The following is a 20,038-nucleotide window of genomic DNA, read 5'->3' on the forward strand; positions in this document are numbered from 1 at the left end:
TGCAACCCTTGTTCAGAATAGGGTACCAAACTCTTAAATATAACATAAAAGTTCAAGGAGGTAAAAAATATTTATTTTTTAAAGAAGACAATAGATATTGTAATTTGGAAATGAACTCACAGCATGAAAAGGGGTAATTTGTGACAACATAAACATAAAAGGAGAGAGGGTTAAAGGACTGAACTCACACAGCTGAATGGAAGAAAGACGCAATTAGAAGAAAAAGAACTACTGTATACATGAAACTTTATTTTGCATGAACCTAATGGTAACCACACACAAAAAAATCTAAAAATGAAACACATGACATAAAAAAAGAGGAAACAGAGGGGGAAGAAAATCATAGAATACCACCAAACTAAAACAACAGAAAGAAACACAATGGAAAAGAAATAATGGAGACATAGAGCTACCAGAAAACAAAATATAAGATGGCTACAGGAAATCCTCATATATCAATAATCACCCTCAATGTAAATGGACTGTACTCACCAATTAAAAGGCATTGAGTAGTGGGATGGATTGAAAAACAAAACCCAACTATATGTTGTCTTCAGGAGAAACATCTCAGCTGCAAAGACAAACATAGACTCAAAGGGAAGGGTGGAAAATAATACCCAAAAAAATGGCATCCAGAGATAAGCAGGTCAGCCATACTTACATCAGACAAAATAGATTTCAAGATAAAAAAAGGTAACAAGAGACAAAGATGGGCATTTTATAATGATGAAAGAGACAACACATCAAGAAAACATAACACTTATCAATATCTATGCAACCACCCTGAGAGCACCAAAATATGTAAAGCAACTACTAACAAGACTAAAGAGATAAACTGATGAAAACACAATCATAGTAGGGAATCTAAATGCCCCACTGACAATGATAGATCATGCAAATAGAAAACCAATATGGAAATATTGGCCTTAAATGATATTTTAGACCAAATTGACATAATCAATATTTACAGAGCTTTCCATCGCACTATACCAGAATATGCATTTTTCTCTTGTACACATAGAACATTCTCAAGTATAGACCATATTTTGGGACACAAAGCAGCCTCAACAAATTTAAGACTGAAATTATACCAAGCATATTCTGTGACCACAGTGCTTAAAGTTGGAAATAAACTTTAAAAAGCTGGAAAAAACACAAATATGTGAAGATTAAATAACATGCTACTAAATAATGACTTGGTCAAAAAGGAAATAAAAGATACATTGAGAAAAATGACAGTATGACGGATCAAAAGTTTGGGATACAGCAGAAGTAGTAATAAGAGGGAAGTTTACACCATTACAGGCCTACCACAAAAAACAAGAAAAATCTCTAATAAATAACCTAACATTTTACCTTCAAAAACTAGAAAAAGAAACAAAGCCAAAAGTCAGTAAAAGGAAGGAAATAATAAAAATTAAAGCAGAATTAAATGAAATAGAGAGCAAGAAGATAATAGAAAAATATAATGCACGAAAGAGTTGGTTCTTTGAAAAGATTAGTAAAAATGACAAACCTCTGGCTAGACTCACTAAGGAAAAAAAGAGAAAAGACCCAAACAAAATCATAAATGAAAGAAGAGAAGTTAAAACATATGCACAGAAATACAAAAGACTATACAAGAATACTATGAAAGGCTATACGCCATCAAATTTGATAACCTAGAAGATATGAATGGGTTCTTAGAAATATATAACCTTCTAGACTGAATCATGAAGAACTGGAAAATCTAAACAGACCAATCAACAGTAAGGAAATCGAAACAGTCATCAAAAACCTCCCAAAAAGTAAAAATCCAGGACCAGATGGATTCACTAGCGAATTCTACCAAACATCCAAAGAAGATTTAATACCTATCCTTTTCAAACTCTTCCAAACAAATTGAAGAGGCAATTCTTTCCAACTCATTTTATGAGGCCAACATCACCTTGATACCAAAATCTGGCAAAGGCAAAACATAAAAAGAAAATTACAGACCAATATCTCTGATGAATATAGATGCAAAAATTCTAAACAAAATACTAGCAAATCAAAAGCGTTAAAATAATACATTAAAAAAATAAAACATCATTATCAAGTGGGGTTAATTCCAGGGGCACAAGAATGCTTCAACATATGCAAATCAATCAATGTACTACACCAGAATAACAAAGGATAAAAATCATATGATCATATCAATAGATGAAGAAACAACATTTGACAAGATGCAACATCCATTTACGTTTAAAACGCTCAATAGAACAGGCATAGAAGGAAAGTATCAACATAATAAAGGCCATATATAACAAACCCTCAGCCCATGTACTCAATGGTGAAAAACAAAGCTTTTCCTCTAAGATCAGGTACAAGACAAGGATGGCCACTCTCATCACTGTCATTCAACATAGTACTAAAAGTCGTAGCCAGAGCAATCAGGCAAAAGAGAGAAATAAAAGTCATCCAAATTGGGAATGGAGAAGTAAAACTGTCACTTTTTGCAGATGACATGATTCTTTATATAGAAAACCCGAAGACTCCACCAAAAAGCTACTAGAAACAAAAAACAAATACAGTAAAGTTGCAGGATACAAAATCAATGTACAAAAATCCATTGTGTTACTATATACTACAAATGAAATTTCAGAAAAAGAAATGAAAAAGAAAATCCATTTTCAGTTGCAACAAAGAGAATAAAATACCTAGGAATAAACTTAACAAAGGATGTGAAGTACTTATACATTGAAAACTACAAGACATTATTAGAAGAAATTGAAAAAGACACAGAGAAATGGAAAGATATCTAATGTTCATGGATTGGAATAATTAACATAGCTAAATTAACATAGCCATATTACTTAAAGCAACATACAGATTTAATGCAATAATCATCAAAATCCCAAAGGCATTTCTCAAAGAAATTGGACAAAAAAGTAGAGAACCATATGATTTCACTCATATGTGGGATATAAAACTAAAAGCACAAACAAACAATCAAAAACTCATAGACACAGACAACAGTTTAGTGGTTATGAGAGGGTAAGAGGTGGGGAGGTAGAAGAGTGTAAAGTGATCAAATATATGATGACAGGAGATTTGACTTTGGGTTGTGAACACACAATGCAATATACAGATGATGTATTATAGAATTGTACACTTGAAACCTGTACATTTTTCTAACCAATATCACCCCCAATACATTTAATTTTTTAAAATCATCAAATTTGTATGAAATCACAAAAGACCTCTAATAGCCAAAGCAATCCTAAGAAAAAAATAACAAAAATGGAAGTATTACACTCCCTTACTTCAAATTATACTACAAAGCCACAATAATAAAAACAGTATGGTATTGGCAGAAAAACAGACACAGAGACCAGTGGAAAAGAACTGAAAGCCCAGAATTAAACCCATATGTGTATGGGCAACCAATTCTCAACAAAGGAGCCAAAAACATACAATGGAGAAAAGAAAGCCTCTTCAATAAATGGTGCTAGAAAAATTGGAAAGCCACATGCAAAAGAATAAAACTAGACTGCTATTTGACCCCATACACAAAAATTAACTCAAAATGGATCAAAACCTATATATAAGACCTAAAACAGTCATATACATGGAAGAAAACATAGGTAGTAAACTCAAGTACCTTGGTCTCAGAGAGGATTTTATGAATTTGACCATAAAGCCAAGGGAAGTAAAGCAAAAATAAATGAATGAGCCTATATCAAACTAAAAAGCTTCTGCACAGGAAAAGAAACCCTCAACAAAACAAAAAGGCAACCAACGAAATGGGAGACGATATTTGGAATCAATGCCTCCAATAAGGAGCTAACATCCAAAATATGTAAAGAACTTATTCAATTTAACAACAACAACAACAAAAAACAATCCTATTAAAAAAAAAATGGGCAGAAGACTTGAACAGACACTCCCAAGAAAATAGACAAATGACCAATAGATATACAAAAACATGCTCAACTTCACTAGCTATGAGGGAAATGCAAATCAAAACCATAATGAGGTACTGCCTCATACCTGTTAGAATGGCTATTATCACAAAGACAAGTAATAACAAGTGTTGGAGAGGATGTGGAGGAAAAAGAACCCTCATACACTGCTGGTGGAATGTGAATTGGTATAGCCACTATGGAAAACAGTATGGGGATCCTTAAAAAATTAAGAATAGAGCTCCTATATGACCCATCAATCTCTCTTCTGAGTTATCTACCTGAAAATTTTGAAAACATTTGTTCTTAAAGTTACATCGCCCCTATGATCACTGCAGCATTATTCAAGGTGGCTAAGACATGGAAACAACCCAAGTGTCCTTCAATGGATGATTGGATAAAGAAGATGCGGTATATATATAAACAATGGAATACTCCTCAGCCATAAGAAATGATGAAATACTGCCATTTGCAACAACATGGATGGATCTCAGGATGCTAAGCAAAATAAGTCAGAAGCAAAATAAGTCAGATGGATAAGAATCATATGATTCCATTCATATGTGGGCTATAAAACAGAAAGCAAAAAATGAACAAACAAAACAAACAAACAAACAAAAACCACTTCATTGACATAGACAACAGTATGGTGGTTACTAGAGGGAAAGGAAGGGAGGGGAGGTTGAAGAGGGTAAAGGGGGTCAAATACTATATGGTGATAGAATAAGACTAAACTTTGGGTGATGAGTACACAATATAATATACAGATGATGTACTATAGTATTGTGCACTTGAAACTTATATAATCTTATTAACCAATGCCACCAGAATAAATTTAATAATAAAAAAAGAAATAAAAGACACCTAAAACAGAAAAAATAAATGGCCTGTCCAACTATATACCCAAGTGTGGCAAGAAAATATTTTGAAATTTGATGAAATACTTTTTACATTCCCAGACATTCTCGCTGCATTACTTGCAGCAACATACTTTACAGTCTCAGTAATTTTTATGCCATTGTTTCAATGAGGTAATAATGCATCCTAGAACAAAGAAAACAATGTTTAGTTTTTAATTTTTAAAATAGGCATCAGGTGCCCATTTCAGTTCAATAGATGTGAAAGTTAACCAAAGGATAAAGAATGATATATAACGTGATGTAGAGATTCTTTGTCTTAGGAGGGGAAATGGAGCAAGAAGGAAAGAAGAGTGAGATGAGACATAAATCTGTGGCCTGCTCTCAGATAACTCACCCTCATGGACTAAGCCCAAGCATTTTGTTATAAGTGGAAAGGAGGGAGATGGAGGGGGAGAGGTGGTTAGAAATCCCTTCATAGATTTCTGAAGAATCTAAGAACCCTTAAACTCACCTGAAACTTTTGAAAGAGGAAACGACCAGGATTTCTAAACTTAAGAAATCAGAAATGACAGCATGACTTATTTAGGCTATGGCATGGAAGAGACCCAGCACTTAGTTTCCATCATAGGGAACTAATAGAAGAAATAGTGAGCTCAAAAGTTCCTATGCTTGCTGTAGTTAATAATACTGTATTGTATATTTGAAAGTTGCTAAGAGAGTAAATCTTAAAAGTTCTCATCAAAAGAAAAAAATTATAACTGTGAGGTGATGCATGTTAACTAAACTGATTGTGATAACCATTTCACAATATATACATATATCAGGTAACCATGTTTTACACCTTAAATTTTTATTTTTTTAAAGGTTTTATTGGGGAAGAGGAACAGGACTTTATTGGGGAACAGTGTGTACTTCCAGGCCTTTTTTTCCCAAGTCAAGTTGTTGTCCTTTCAATCTTAGTTGTGGAGGGTGCTGTTCAGCTTCAAGTTGTTGTCCTTTCAGTCTTAGTTCTGGAGGGCACAGCTCAGCTCCAGGTCCAGTCGCCGTCTTCTAGTTGCAGGAGGCACAGCACCATCCCCTGCGGGAGTCGAACCAGCAACCTTGTGGTTGAGAGGACACATTCCAACCAACTGAGCCATCCGGGAGCTCAGTTGCAGCTCAGCTCAAGGTGCCATGTTCAATCTTAGTTGCAGGGGGCAGAGCCCACCATCCCTTGCGGGACTCGAGGAATTGCACTGGCAACCTTGTGGTTGAGAGCCCACTGGCCCATGTGGGAATCGAACTGGCAGCCTTCAGAGTTAGGAGCATGGAGCTCTAACCGCCTGAGCCACCGGGCCGGCCCCTACATGTTAAATTTATACAGTGTTATATGTCAATTGTATCTCGATAAAACTGGGGGGAAACAAAATTTCTATGGCTGAAGTGTTCAGTGTATAATCTCATTTTAAACACATCTATTGAATTATTAATTAGCTATGTTGTTTTTTTCTGCTCCAGAATTTTATTTGACTCTTATTTTTTAAATATCATTTTATTTTTCAATTACTGTTGACATACAATATTATATTAGTTTAAGGTATACAGCATAGTGATTAGATATTTACATGATTTATGAAGTGATCACCCCACTAATCTAGTATCCACCTGACACCATACATAGTTATTACAATGCTATTGACTATATTCCTTATGCTATAATTTACATCCCCATGACTACTTTGTAACTACCAATTTATACTTCTTAATTCCTCCACCTTTTTCACCCATCCCCAACCCCCTGGCAGGCTCCCCCTGGCAACCATCAAAATGATCTCTGTATCTATGAGTTTGTTATTTATTTTGTTGTTTAGATTCCACATATAAGTGAAATCATATGGCATTTTTTACTCTTATTTTTAAAAACAAAAATTCCAGTTCTCTGGCAAAATTCTCCAACTTTTTTTATTGAATATAATAATCATTAGTCATTTTTAAATCCTTGTTTTAAATTAAACTCCAGTATATGAACCTATGAGTCTGTTTCTATTGTTTGTTTTTTCTACTAGTTTTCAGACATTTTACCCTGCTTTTAAGATGCCACTGTGGATGAAAATTTAAAGGAACTGGATAATGCTTTCTCTCTCTAACAAGTGCTAGGTTTTCTTTGATTAGGTAGAAAGTATCATTTTGATTTGTCAGACTGGTTTTGAGCTTTGTTAGGGATAATCTATTTTACTTTTGTCCTTTCTCTAGAACATCATTCTTATTCCTAAGTCATGGGTTCTCTGGGTCTTCACCTGAAAGCCAAGGGTGTTTACCAAGACCCCTTCACTTTGGCAGAGCTTGTACTTTAATAACTGTCTCCTGTGCAACTGTGAAAATCTATGTTCAATTCCTTAGCATCTCAGTTGATGTTTTCTGCTACGTTTCTTGGAGTGTTATCTTGCATGTGCACAGCTTAGGAATCAGCCAACACCCTTAAGGGGGCTTGTATGCAGATATTTGGTTGGACTTCTCTCCTCTCTGAGATTTTGCCCCTGGAGTCCCAGCTATATTGGCAGTCCTAAAGTCTGACTGTTATCTCCTCAATCCAGTAATACTATCACTTTCTACTTGGAATCTATTCTCCAAAACTACAAATGTCCCCTGGCAAAAGCCAAGGTAAATGCAGAGCTAACTCATGAGCTTCCCTTATTTCAAGGATCATAGCCACTCAAATCATGTTTGTAATGGTTATTGTCCAATACCTTCAAAATATATTTTATATATTTTGGGCAGTATTAATATACGATGTTGGTGAAAGGGCTGGTCCAATATAAGCTACTCAACCTTGGACAGAACCAGAAGTCATCGGGTTATTTTAAAATGTATCTAGCAATTCTAATACCTAGAATTTCTATGGGTATGTTTTTACTGCTTACTGTTCCTGCTAGTGTTCATTTATTTTGTCTTTCTCTTTGTGTGCCTGGGAATTGTGAATTATTTACTACACACTGTATTTTTAAAAATTGTTTATACAAATAATGCGAGATCTAGAATGATGTAATTTTTGAAAATGATTTTTTATTTATTTCCGCTAGGTAACTAAGATCAAAACACTTAGAACAGTGCCTGGCACACGGCAAGTAGTTAGCTCTCATTATTGCATGTCTATCTGCCCCACTCAGACTGAGAATACTCCAACTTGTATGTTCCCAACATTAGTACAAAGTTTGGTTTATAGTCATAACTAAAAAGTAGTTGCTGCGTCAATGGCTTAAGAAACTGAAAATGAGGTGAGACATATGTATGAATCACACACATACAGAAACACACAAAATCATGAATACTTTTACAGAGAGATAATCTTATGTACAGGTTTAAAAGAATGATATAAAACAAACACTTACCTTCCTGTAGTATTGGCATGCTTCGCCTTGGAACACTTTCTAGATTTTCATTTTCTGTTACACGAGTTTCTAGAAAAAAGAGAAAAAGGAACAACCTTTGGATACTTGTGAAAATTCATGTTGAGGCTATTATGATTTCATTATAATTATTCAGCTTTTAATGAATTGGAATTATCCATGGAAATCTTCCCATAAAGTCATCCATCAGCATTGTCATTCTGCTTCTAGAGTTCATCTAAAATACTTTCATTCTCATTGCTCCTTTATATTAGATTTTCTGATTCTTTGAACTCTCCTATCTGATTCCCACCACCACCATCTGGGTAGAATACCTAGTTTGGGCTTGGCAGACCTGTAAGATCAGGACTTCTGTTACTGCATTCTGGCCCATGTATTAAATGTATTGGCAAAGAATGACTGCACCATCCCACTCTGCGAATCCAAGGTAGGTAGGCACCATTTGCTTGCATGCCTTCTCTTCCATTTGCTCTACTTGTGCCCATTATTACAGACCAGGTTCAGAATGGATTTACCTATCTCAGACTGTCTTTGAGGTTTTCTTGGTAAAATTGGTGCTGGTATAAAAACATCAGAAAAATGACTAATATTTTGTTGTAAATGGTGAAACTGCTGTGGTTTTGCTTGAACAGGCGTAATACTTGGAAGAGGTCTTAGTCTTTTTGCATTTAAATCTATCAGACTCTGCTTAAAAGTATAGGTCCTGCTCATTGGTAAAAGTAGATACTCAGAGTGAAGAACTTCCTTGAGTTTGGGGGTGATAACTGGGGCAGGAACACTTGAAGGTTTGGAGTACTGTGAGGAAAAAATCAGAACGTCTTTTAGCATGTTCTCAACAAAAATACTTTTTATTTTTGATGCCTCTTTTGATTTTCTTAATCTTTTCATTTGGTTTGTTGCTCTCCCAAAAATTCGACTGGAAGCTGAAAGACAACTTGGAAAAAATATGCTACCAGTAGCAGTCTCTGGAATTTTCCAATAGACATTCTTAGATGGTTTTGAAGATGTTGAAATAGTAGTCACTCTTTCTTGTACATGATGATCAAGAGAGAGATTTTGGATAGTGACAATGGTTTGTAATTGATTTCTTGAAACAACATCAGGAAAACTAGTTTTATCTCTTTGAATTAAAGTGGTTTCATCTTGAGCAAACTTTACATGTAGAATTTTACCAGTCTTGGCTAGACCAGGAAAAAAAAAAGAAAAAGCACAATTAGATTACATTTATCAAGGTGTCAGGGACAAAACTATAATGTCTTACCATTCACAGTTTTTTAAAATATATTTTTTATTCACTCTCCCCTCTCTCAGCTTCTAAAATTGTTTCTGTATATACTCACTCAGCTATCAGAACTCTTGTTTAGCTGACTGGGATAAAGTTTGAATGAACAATTGAAGAAGTGAAGAGGCTAAATTGTATTAGATTTAGAAAGGGTAGAGAGCTTATTCTTGATATAAAAACAGAATTGATGGAGAGAGAGATTATAAAAGGAGATTTTTGAACAGTTGTCACTAAAACTCTGGCAATATGGATGGGTAAAAATAATTTTGATGAACGTTTGCTGTTTGTCATCATCTCTTCCTCTATAACTCCTCCCCCCTTCCATAACTCCTCTGAGCAAAAAGTACATTTCTTTTCATCGCCAGATGTCAGACCAATGTATCTTTTGAACATGAAAACATTCTGATACTGACTACAGGGTACCACAAGTTCATTTAGGTTACAAGAAAATGCACTATGCCTACATTCTTAGATTCCTCATTACATTACATATGTTTTCTCTTTCCTATGTGACAGAGTGTTAAATGACATTTGTTTTCTATTGTGTCGGTTGAGTACGATAAATGATGAGGACCTCTATATTCTAATGAGGAAATAATAGATTCACTAAGGCAAGACTTGCAAAGAGATGGATAAAACAGATGCTCACCCACCTTGTTGCTTACATTTAAGAGATGGCTAGAGATTGATCTGGGTTCAAAGAGAGGATTTGTTCTGAATAGCGCTATTGGAATGCTACATGTTTCCCTGATCTTTCCCTCTCCATGGTGGGTGGAGGAGGATAATTTCCCCCCACCTCAATCCAAGTGAGATGGATTCTCAGAAAACCATGTATAGAGAAGAGGAGTGTATGCCACAAGGAGAAAATAACATCTCACAGCTCCCCTTCTTACTTCCCCTACTGATACCTACAGAGCAGCAAAAAAGGATTTGCTCACTCAGTGCTGTGTTTCAAGAGAATCCTTGAAACTACTTGATCTGTATTTCCAGCCCTTTCAGGGGGGTACAGAGACTGATACCTGATTCTTATCTTAACTCTTAACTCCTTAACACTTTGCCACTCCTAGCCCCACCTATCGAGGAGCCAGAAACTATAATGAGTTGGAGAAGAGAAGTAAAAGAACAAAGTGGAAGAACTTACCATGCCTCTGTTTCCCTCGGTTTGTCTAAAAATTAGCATACCTAGTCTGAGCTGAGAAAATAAACTAGGTTTCACTCCATACTAGATGAAAGTACTGATTTAGATTGGAATAATTGCTTATTATCTGAAAATGAGAAAAGGCTAATAGATGAAAGTGACTAGAAAAGCCTTAGGAGAGGGATGTGTGCCCTGTAAATTTGAAGAGTAGTAGCAGAAGAATAATGATTGCTTCCTGCTTATATGGAACTAATCAAAGTGAGCTCATTCAATAAAATGATTACACCACTGCCTTCAGTTTTTTCTCTCCCAAATTAAAACAAAACATGATACTGAGCAAAAATAGACTCCAGAACTCTTTCCAACCACCATCCTACCACTTTTATCCTTCCTTTCATTGGCAAATTGAAGTGGTTTACACTCATTAGTTTGACTTCCTCTCCTCTAATCTCTGTTGTTTGTTGTTTCCCTTTATTCTGTAACTGTTTTTAAATTAGTAGGCTTTATTTTAGATATATAAAAAAGATGAGCAAGATAGTACAGTTACCATATATCCGCCCCTATTGCACACAATTTCATCAGTTAACATCTGGCATTTGTGTGGTACATTTATTATAATTAATGAATCAATGTTGATATAGGATTGATTGAAGTCTATAATTTATGTAAAAAACTCAGTCTTTGTGTTGTATAGTTCTATAGGTTTTGACAAATGCATAATGTCATGCATTCACCATTACGGTATAATACAAAATAATTTCACCACCCTCAAAATCCTCTGCGCTTTACCTATTCATCTTTTCCCCTCACCCTGAATCTCTGGCAAACACTGATTTAAAAAAAATTTTTTTTTTTTTTTTTTTTACTGTCTCTGTATTTTGCCTTTCCAGAATTCCACATAATTGGAATCCTGCAGTATTGTAGCCTTTTCATCTGGCTTCTTTCATTTAGCAATACGCAGTTAATGTTCCTCTATGTCTTCATATGGCATGATAGCTCATTTCTTCTCATCACTAAATAAAATTACATTGTGTGGATGTACCACAGTTCGTTTATCCATTCACCTATTGAATTGCTTCCAGTGTGGAGCAATTATGAATAAAGTTGATATAAATACAATGTGTAGGTTTTTGTGTGGACATAGGTTTTCATCTCAATTGAGTAAATAAATATCTATGAGTTTAATTGCTGGATTGTATGGTAGGAGTGTGTTTACCTTTGTACAAAACTATCAAACTGTCTTCAAAAGTGGTTGTACCACTTTGCATTCTTGCCAGCAACGAATGAGAGTTCCTCTTGCTCCTCTCCAGCATTTGGTGTTGTCAGTGTTTTGGATTTTAGCTCTTATAATAGGTCTGCAGCAGTTATCTTATTGTTGTTTTAATTTGCAATTTCCTAATGACATCCGAGTATGATGTTGAGCATTTTTTTATATGCTTATTTGGTCTCTGAATATTTTTTTATATGCTTATTTGGCCTCTGAATATCTTCTTTATTCAGGTGTTTGTTCAGATCTTTAGCTCACTTTTTAATTGGGTTGTTTTCTTATTGTTGAATTTAATAGTTCTTTCTTTATTTTGGATGCAAGTCCTTTATCAGATATTTAATTTGCAAATATTTCCTCCCAGGCCATGGCTTGTCTTCTTATTGTTTGAACAATGTCTTTCACAGGGAAGTTTTTAATTTTAATGAAATGCAACTTATCAGTTTTTTCTTTCATAGATTGTTCTTCTGGTGTCATATTTAAAAACTCATTGCCAAACCCAAGGTCACCTACATTTTCTCCTATGTTATATTCTAAAAATGACCCATTAAAACCAGAAGACACACAAAAATAAGGGAGGATTTTAAAGAAGAAGCAAAACAACTGGAATGAATAGAAACTTTATAAATGTGGCAGATATTAAGCCAAGAATGTCAATAATTTATTAAAATGTGAATGGTTTAAGTATATCAATTAAAAGAAAAAAGCTGTCAGAGTAGATAAAAAACAAGACCCAACTATATCTTATCTACAAGAAACTTATTTTAAATATAAAAAGACAGATTAAAAGTAAAGGGTAGAGAAAGATATACTATACTAACAGTTATCAGAAGAAAACTGGAGTAGATACATTAATTTCGAACAGAGCAGACTTGCGAACAAGAAAAACTATTAAGATGATATTCACAGTTTCCAGAGATTAAGATGTCAGTGTCTACTGAGGGGTCATTTTTCAGTCTACCTGACCCCCCATTCCTTGTTCCTCATATTTAACACATACAAATCAATCACCTCCAGGCCTTATTCAAATTATGTATGTCAACTCCAAAGCCTCCAATTCCCCATCTCTTTCCTTTCCCCACTCCCCACCTACTTTACAGGGTCATGCTCTCTTTCCTTTTCCACCATGAGAATCACTGAAGAGGTGACCTGTTGTTCTGATGGATTTGTATTTCATCCTCATTTGGTATACAGTGGAGACAAAGATTGAAAATCAGTGATCTAATTAAGTTCCACTGTTTCAGAAATAGAACGAGGAGACCCACTGACTTAATGACTTGCTAAAGCCATATACACATTAGTCTGGAGCAGAGACCAGAATTCATGTTCCTGCTCCCATTCTAGGGCATTTTGCACTGTTCCAGGTTGTTGCAACTCAGGAAACAATTGTGGGCCAAGTGAGAAGTATTACAGGTATTTTAATATCTTACAACTATAGAGTGGTTTTATAGTTTATAAAGTGCTTTCACACAGGCTATTGCATTTTAACCTTCTTCTCTCATAGTTAAGCGATCAAAACCCTCCAGATTTTCCCTTCTGGTTTTAACTGCCATCATCCTAGTCTATATTGACTTAATTTTACCCTTGATTTTCTGACATAGGCTTATAGTGTTTTTACCAAATTGTTTGAATTGTATTAATGATAATTCAGATTTCTTAGTTTGGTATGTAAAAATCTGTGTGACCTGGACCCACTTCACCTAACCTTACTGTGTGATGACATGTTACTTTCCAATGAGAATCCTTATGTACTCAAATTATTAGTGACAATCACGAAGGCCACACTGCTCATTTATAACTTCATTTCTTATGTTGATCACACTGTGTGTAATACCTTCTATTACTAACCAATTTAAATCATTTTATTATTTTGAAGTCTACCTTAAACCTCCTGCAATCCATCTTTCTTGATTAATACAATCTACACTTAAAGTTCTTATTGATTCAACAAACATTTAACACCAACCATGTGCCAGCTGTACACACAGTGCCGAGGGTACAGCACTAACCTTGCCATGATCAAAGATCTCACAATTTAATATAGAAACTAGGCAGGTAAACAGTTATAGTAGAAAATGAGAAGTGCTCAATAGGGAGCATAAAGGAAGACACTCTGACTAGGGGAAGCAGGAAGACGTATTTAGACATATCTTCCCAATGAAGATGATACCTGTCTTCTCAAGTCCATACTTCCTTATTTTTTGACACATTTCCCCATGATTTATTTCTTTTCCTAGTATATTAAATTTCTACTTTCCCAATCAACTTTCCTTTGCCATCATAAACTACACAGGTCTCCTCTACAATTAAACATATTTCATTCCACTTCTCATGTCTTAGTTCAAACCCCATTCTTGCCCCCAGTGCTTTCTCACATTTATGAACTACTACTGTCTACTATCAATTGGACATAAATTCTATGCTGCTTTGTACTGCTAGTTAAGGTTCTTATTTTATGTGTAGCTCATCTTTAAAGCTTAATTGAAGGTCTTGAAAGGTGCTGAACGTCAGCAACCAGATCATTTGTATCATTAATTCCCTATGGCACTTAGCATTGTATGTAAATTTTAGGTATTTATTTCAGGGTTTTATTTCAGTGTTTGAATATTCATTTTTATAAATTATACTTCAGTCATTTTAAGTATTAATTAATTCATTCAACAAATATTTTGAACACCTACTATGTGCACAGCACTCTGCCAAGAGCCTTTGGAGACATAGGATTAATAATAGTCAAGGTCATAGAATCTCCAAGGCACCAAAAGCAGAGGAGCTCCTCACAAAAAAGAATTATCCAGTCCAAAATGTCAATAGTGAGAAACTCTGTCTTAGAACATAAATTTCAACCAAAAGATGAATGGAAAAACTACAACCAAAAAAAACTGGTAGTGAGCAGTAAATCTACGTAACTGTGGATATTATTATTACAGAACTTTGTGTAAATGTAGAAATGTAGAACATTATAGAAATGTAGAAATGACATAACAAAAGTTGGTAGGGAAAGAGAGAGGAAATTGGAGGTAGCAAAGGTGTGTTGATTTAAGCATCTTTAACAGCCATAGATAAAAAGGTAATAATTTAACATTGTAAATCAAGTTATAGACTAGGCACATTTTAACAGTATAAATGTTGACACTAAAATAATTAATCCAGTCAGCTAAAATCAGGCAGTAGAGACTAAAAACGGGAAAGAAGAGGAAATATGCTAATTTTATCATTGCTTATAAGTCAGGAGTCAATAGGTACACGTACCATATACCAAAATAGAGGATTAAGGTATTATACAAAGTTATAGTTATAAAAGTGGCTCATCTTTATCTCATAGCACTTGCACTTATCATAGGGCAATTTTACATTTACTTATATAATTATTTGATCCTACCAGAGGGTAACTAATGAAGAGGATTGGCAGAGTCATTCTGCTCACTATTATATCTCTAGTCCCTAGCACTGTGCTCATAAACAGTCAATTCTTGTTACTTGCAGCAGTTCTATAAAGTTTGAGGAAACACTGAATTATCCAACACTGAGCCATGGCTTCTAGGGAAACTACAGGGTTAGGTTCTGGCAAGCCTCTGGTCTCAACATTATGGGCAACCAATCAATGCACAATCTTGTTTTATATGTGTTTCTATATAAAGACACCTTATTTAATATATATTGTTGATTCATTGACACTAAAAAAACACAAAAAACTGAGGGCCAACAACACTGTATCTCATGCCTGAAGGAAGCTCATCTAACAGACATATTTTTCTCTGTAAGACATGTTAGAGCCTTCTTGTGCTTAGGGGGGGAGTAGATTGCACTTCAGCATTGTACTTGTGGGACATTTTAGGTCGCAAAATCACCAACACAAAGCACAAATATTCAAAAAACATGGCATTAAATAGACCAGGAAAAGGACAGTTGTTTACAGCATGAGAACTGAAGTAAGAAGGCAGAAAGTGCCTGAGCTGGGAACATATGTATTTTCACTGCCTTAGGCATATCCAGAATGACTGAGAGTTATTATATATACCCTTGTCCTGCATGCAGTTTCAGTTATCATAAAAGGAGTGAGAAAGAGCTCTATATACTGCTCTGAATTGTTCTTTATGATATATTGTTGAGTTAAAAAGAGAGAATACAAAACAATGTACTGATTTGGTAACTACAAATAAATTTTAACAGTTACGTAAATTCGTCCCTACAGAATCCACAAATAATGAGAATCAACTGTACCTGTAGAATTGAATTGGGTGCTATCATCTTACGACAAACATTTGTCAGTTACTATTAAGTTGGTGCAAAAGTCATCGCGGTTTGAAAGGTTAAAAGCAATTGCAAAAACTGCGATGACTTTTGCACCAACCTAATAGTTATTAGTGTCTTTTAACTATTGTGATTCTGAGCTGTGCAGGTTGAGAACTTCCTATGAAAAATAAAGTTAATAACATATCTGATTAATATACATACCTGTATGGACTTTCTTCTTATGCAAAGGCAGCTTAGGGAGTTTGGGAGGTAAAGGTCTTCGAAGAAGTAGTAGTTTTGGGTGGTTTTGCATTTTAATTAATAACAAGCACTGTTTTTCACAACTATTAGTCAAGGGTTGAAAAGCTTTTGAATGTTTGAATTGTTGCTGAAAAAGAATTCATTTCAATCTAGATTACATTTTAATGAAAATCATTCTGTGCTAATACTCTACTGAGTCCAAGCAGAATTCCTATAAAAGAAAAAGAGGTTAAGAAAATAATTCTTTAAAACTTCTAGAAGTAATCCAGGTAAAATTTAGGTTTAAAATTAATACAGAATTTTAAAATGTGTATGCTATTACCAACCAGGATCATTCTAAAATTTCCCATGTTTGTATAAAGTTTATACTTACAAAGTTCAATCTTCCAGTGCTCTTTCACTTAGTAAATACTGATTTTACAGAACAGTAGAAATGACGCTCATTTATTTCTTTACCTCCAAAATGTTATCACTTCATAAATACGGAAAAAGTTTTTGGTCAAAAAGATGAGGAAGTCCCCCCATGATAGCCTCTGAAGACCCACAATATCTAACTAATACCTAAGTTGTTTTCTATCTGCGATAATTACTTGTTTTATATTTCAATCACTACAGTCGTGCCATAACTATTTAATCCAAAATAAGATGGTCTTTAGTAGAATGAGATTTTCCGGGATCTCTATCCCAATTAGTACTGTTTAGAAATGATGCCAGGAGAGAGACCCTAAAAATGTGCGCTTAGTTCTCAGGGCAACTCCGTTGACAGTTTAGAAGGAAATGCTTTGGAACTGCAAAAAATGGGCTGTTTTCTTCCCCAAAAGATAATTGTGCTCACAAGGGCTCAAGGTATGTTCCCTGGTAGTACGTCCCACTTGATTACGGAGATTCCCTTCCGTATTGTCTAAGTGCTTGGAAACGTTGGACTCCTCAAAACAACCGGCTTTTCCTCTTTTATCTCCTTTTCCTTGGAACTTAGGTGACGACGTATATAGGTCCAGTGAGGTCTTGGGTCTGCCGGCCGGTTGCTGTCCAGAAAGTAAGTACCAAGGCCACCCTCACCCCCAGGTAGGGTGCGGCCAGAGGCTAAAGAGGCCTTAGCAACCGGACGCCGGTACGTCCACTCTGCCCGGCTGAACGCGCAGGCGCTGGACGGGGAGGGTGGGGTGGGGCGGGGCGCGCGCCCGAGGAGTCCTGTGGTGCTGGCTCGGCCCCACCGCGCCGCGCGTGGAGCCGGGTCGCCTTTCTCAGCCCCAGTGTGGGGCTTCTGGGGAGGCTGTGGGCTGTTGGGGCTGGAGGAGAAGTCCGCTCCACGTGCAGCTGCTGTACGGAACCCCGTGGTGACAATTGTTATTACTATTTTATTCTTAATGACAATGACCACTATTATTTATTTACTCTTCTCGATTACACCGTGCTTAAATCGGGTATCTAAGGTCTGGGCTGGCATTCTTTAATGCTGCACTTGGGCGCAGCCGGTCCTGTTGCTGATTTTGCAGTGCCCCCGAAAAGAACATCTGTTTTCTTTCTTTTCTTTTAATGCAAACTGTTGTGTCTTTCTGATCCTTTAAAGTTCCTGGATGAAAAGGAATTGTGTAGGAGTAGGGGAATTAAGGATCCAAGTGAGACTTTGAAAGAAACCTGTTTCTCACTGTCAGAGTCATTTGTTCTGATTATCGTACTGTGACTTGTCTTGTCTGTCATGGTGTTGATGAACCTGTACGTACAGTGATCAATAATACATTGTGTGTGTTTGCATGTATGCTCGTGTTTCTCTGGAGAGTTGAGGTCTCGCAATGCTCAAAAGAACTGATTAGGTAGATGTGTAAATCCTAACTCAGAAAGTAAAGTAGATGGAGCTTACTTCTAGTCTTGTTTTTTTTTTCTCCTTGTGTGTTTGTCTGTTTTATTAAGTGCAAGTGCAGAGACTTCAGTAACAAGTGTTGTAAGATGAGAAACTTCTGTATAGCTTTTGGGATCTTTCAAGATTTACTCCCTAACCAAGTCTTCCTTTATTCCTTAATAGCAAGCATACATTTTAAAACAATCAATGGAAAAGTGAAAAAGTATTTTATCAGACTCTGGGAAATATTACGCACCTTGTTTTCCCTCAGAGTATTAGCATATGGTTTCTTTTCTTGTAAGATTACTGTGTTCCAATTAGACTACCTCCTAAAACCATGAATTTAATCCATTTTTACCTGTGTCTTAGCTTCTCAGAAAGAGGAAAGTTGACATTAGGCAAATCTGGTTGCTAGGTTTTGTCTCAAGAGATATATGGTGTGCATATTTTGTAAGTGTGAAAAAATGTTTATATTTTTAAGCTTAAAACAAATATGTGTGTTCCAATATATAAATTGAGTGAGGTCCCAATGCTCTTAAAAGTTGTTTGAACCATGAAAAAGAACTACTGGCACTCAGTTTTACTGACCAGAGCTTGGCCTTTAAAACTTATGCTTAGTATTGAATTGTCAAAATCAAGGCAGTGTGCTTATCACTCTTTTTCTAAAAATGCTTTGTCACACATGGAATCAGGCATCAGGCTTTATTCCCTGCAGATTTCTTCTAGCATGTAACAGTCAGAACCTAGGGCTGTTTAATATGTAACCTCCTTAGGTGTGAATATTTTATTTTCTACAACTTACTGCTTCTATTGGCACTATTTAGGCAAATGAGATCATTATTATGAAAATTCATGACTTGGTGTGTATATGTCGGTTATTCTAACACATCTAAGATGCTTCACCTATGGACATGATGTACAAATAAAGGCTGGATTTGGAAGGAATAAATCACACTCAATATGGATTGTATTATTATTTTAATTTAACTTATTTTTTATTATTTTTGAAAATATTGCTACCTCAATTTACTTTTTTGCTTTTTAAAAAATTAATCATGTCTCCTTAAATAATATAGGTCCCTCTTTGATTTTAAGGGTCTACTTTACCTTATGTACAGTACAATCAGCCTACTTATTTGTCCCTTTAGCTTTGCAATTGGCAGAACTTGTGATAAAGCTTGTCAAACTGAACCACAACTCTTTCACTCTTTCAGCAGATTGTGTTAAGTAGCCCAGGGTAACAGTGAGCATCGAGGATATACATATGGCGTTCTTGTTTTTGTTTTTATTATGTTGCTGAAATGAGATAAAAAGCCTTATGCAAAAGCAACCTCAGGTACCCCACAAGTAATGCTATTGATTTTCCTAAATAGTGGGGAATACTTGGGGAATCTCAGATTCACTGTTGTTTGAAAGGACACAGCTCTGTTGGAATTGTGTAGAAATTGTTGCTAGAAATCTTCACAGTTTTCCATGTATCTCTCTCTCATTTGTTTATTTGTTTTAAAACAGAACAGAGATTTACTAAGCAGTTCGGTCAGTGCAGATTTAATATAAATTTTACATTGTGGATATAGCTGGAATAGTTTGTATTTTTAAGCTCATATTAGTTTTTAGAAGTTCTTTTAAGAAATGAATAGTTATTTTTGAGTCCCTATGGTAACCCAGGGCACTAAAAGACGTATGTTCTTGTTCTGAATTTACCTGATCGTGTAATTATATACACTGGGAAATGTCTTTACTTTTCATCAGCATAATGACTTAAATGTATACATTTATTTCGTGTGTTTTCATTCTGCTGCGTAGAGAACAGTTTTATATTTTCTTAAAGGTTAATAAGGATATTTT

The 20,038-nt window shown here is 35.3% G+C and overlaps 2 protein-coding genes across 2 annotated transcripts in view; one reads left to right on the top strand and one right to left on the bottom strand.

The window, feature by feature from the left end:
• Window positions 1-16,537, bottom strand: part of LRRC63 (leucine rich repeat containing 63) — a 64,588-nt gene extending 48,051 nt beyond the window's left edge. Inside the window, exons 1-3 of the mRNA XM_019753545.2 lie at window positions 16,312-16,537; window positions 8,685-9,350; window positions 8,152-8,220 (exon numbers count right to left, since the gene is read on the bottom strand). Of these exons, the coding sequence (XP_019609104.2) occupies window positions 8,152-8,220; window positions 8,685-9,350; window positions 16,312-16,402 (826 nt within the window). The 5' untranslated portion in view covers window positions 16,403-16,537. The remainder of the gene's footprint in view (window positions 1-8,151; window positions 8,221-8,684; window positions 9,351-16,311) is intronic.
• Window positions 16,538-17,506: 969 nt separating this feature from the next.
• Window positions 17,507-20,038, top strand: part of LCP1 (lymphocyte cytosolic protein 1) — a 90,385-nt gene continuing 87,853 nt past the window's right edge. The window contains exon 1 of the mRNA XM_019753558.2: window positions 17,507-17,672. The gene's annotated coding sequence lies outside the window, so the exon portion shown is untranslated. The remainder of the gene's footprint in view (window positions 17,673-20,038) is intronic.

The sequence above is a fragment of the Rhinolophus sinicus genome, linkage group LG04 (genome assembly GCF_036562045.2).
Source record: "Rhinolophus sinicus isolate RSC01 linkage group LG04, ASM3656204v1, whole genome shotgun sequence".
NCBI classification, from domain to species: Eukaryota; Metazoa; Chordata; class Mammalia; order Chiroptera; family Rhinolophidae; genus Rhinolophus; species Rhinolophus sinicus.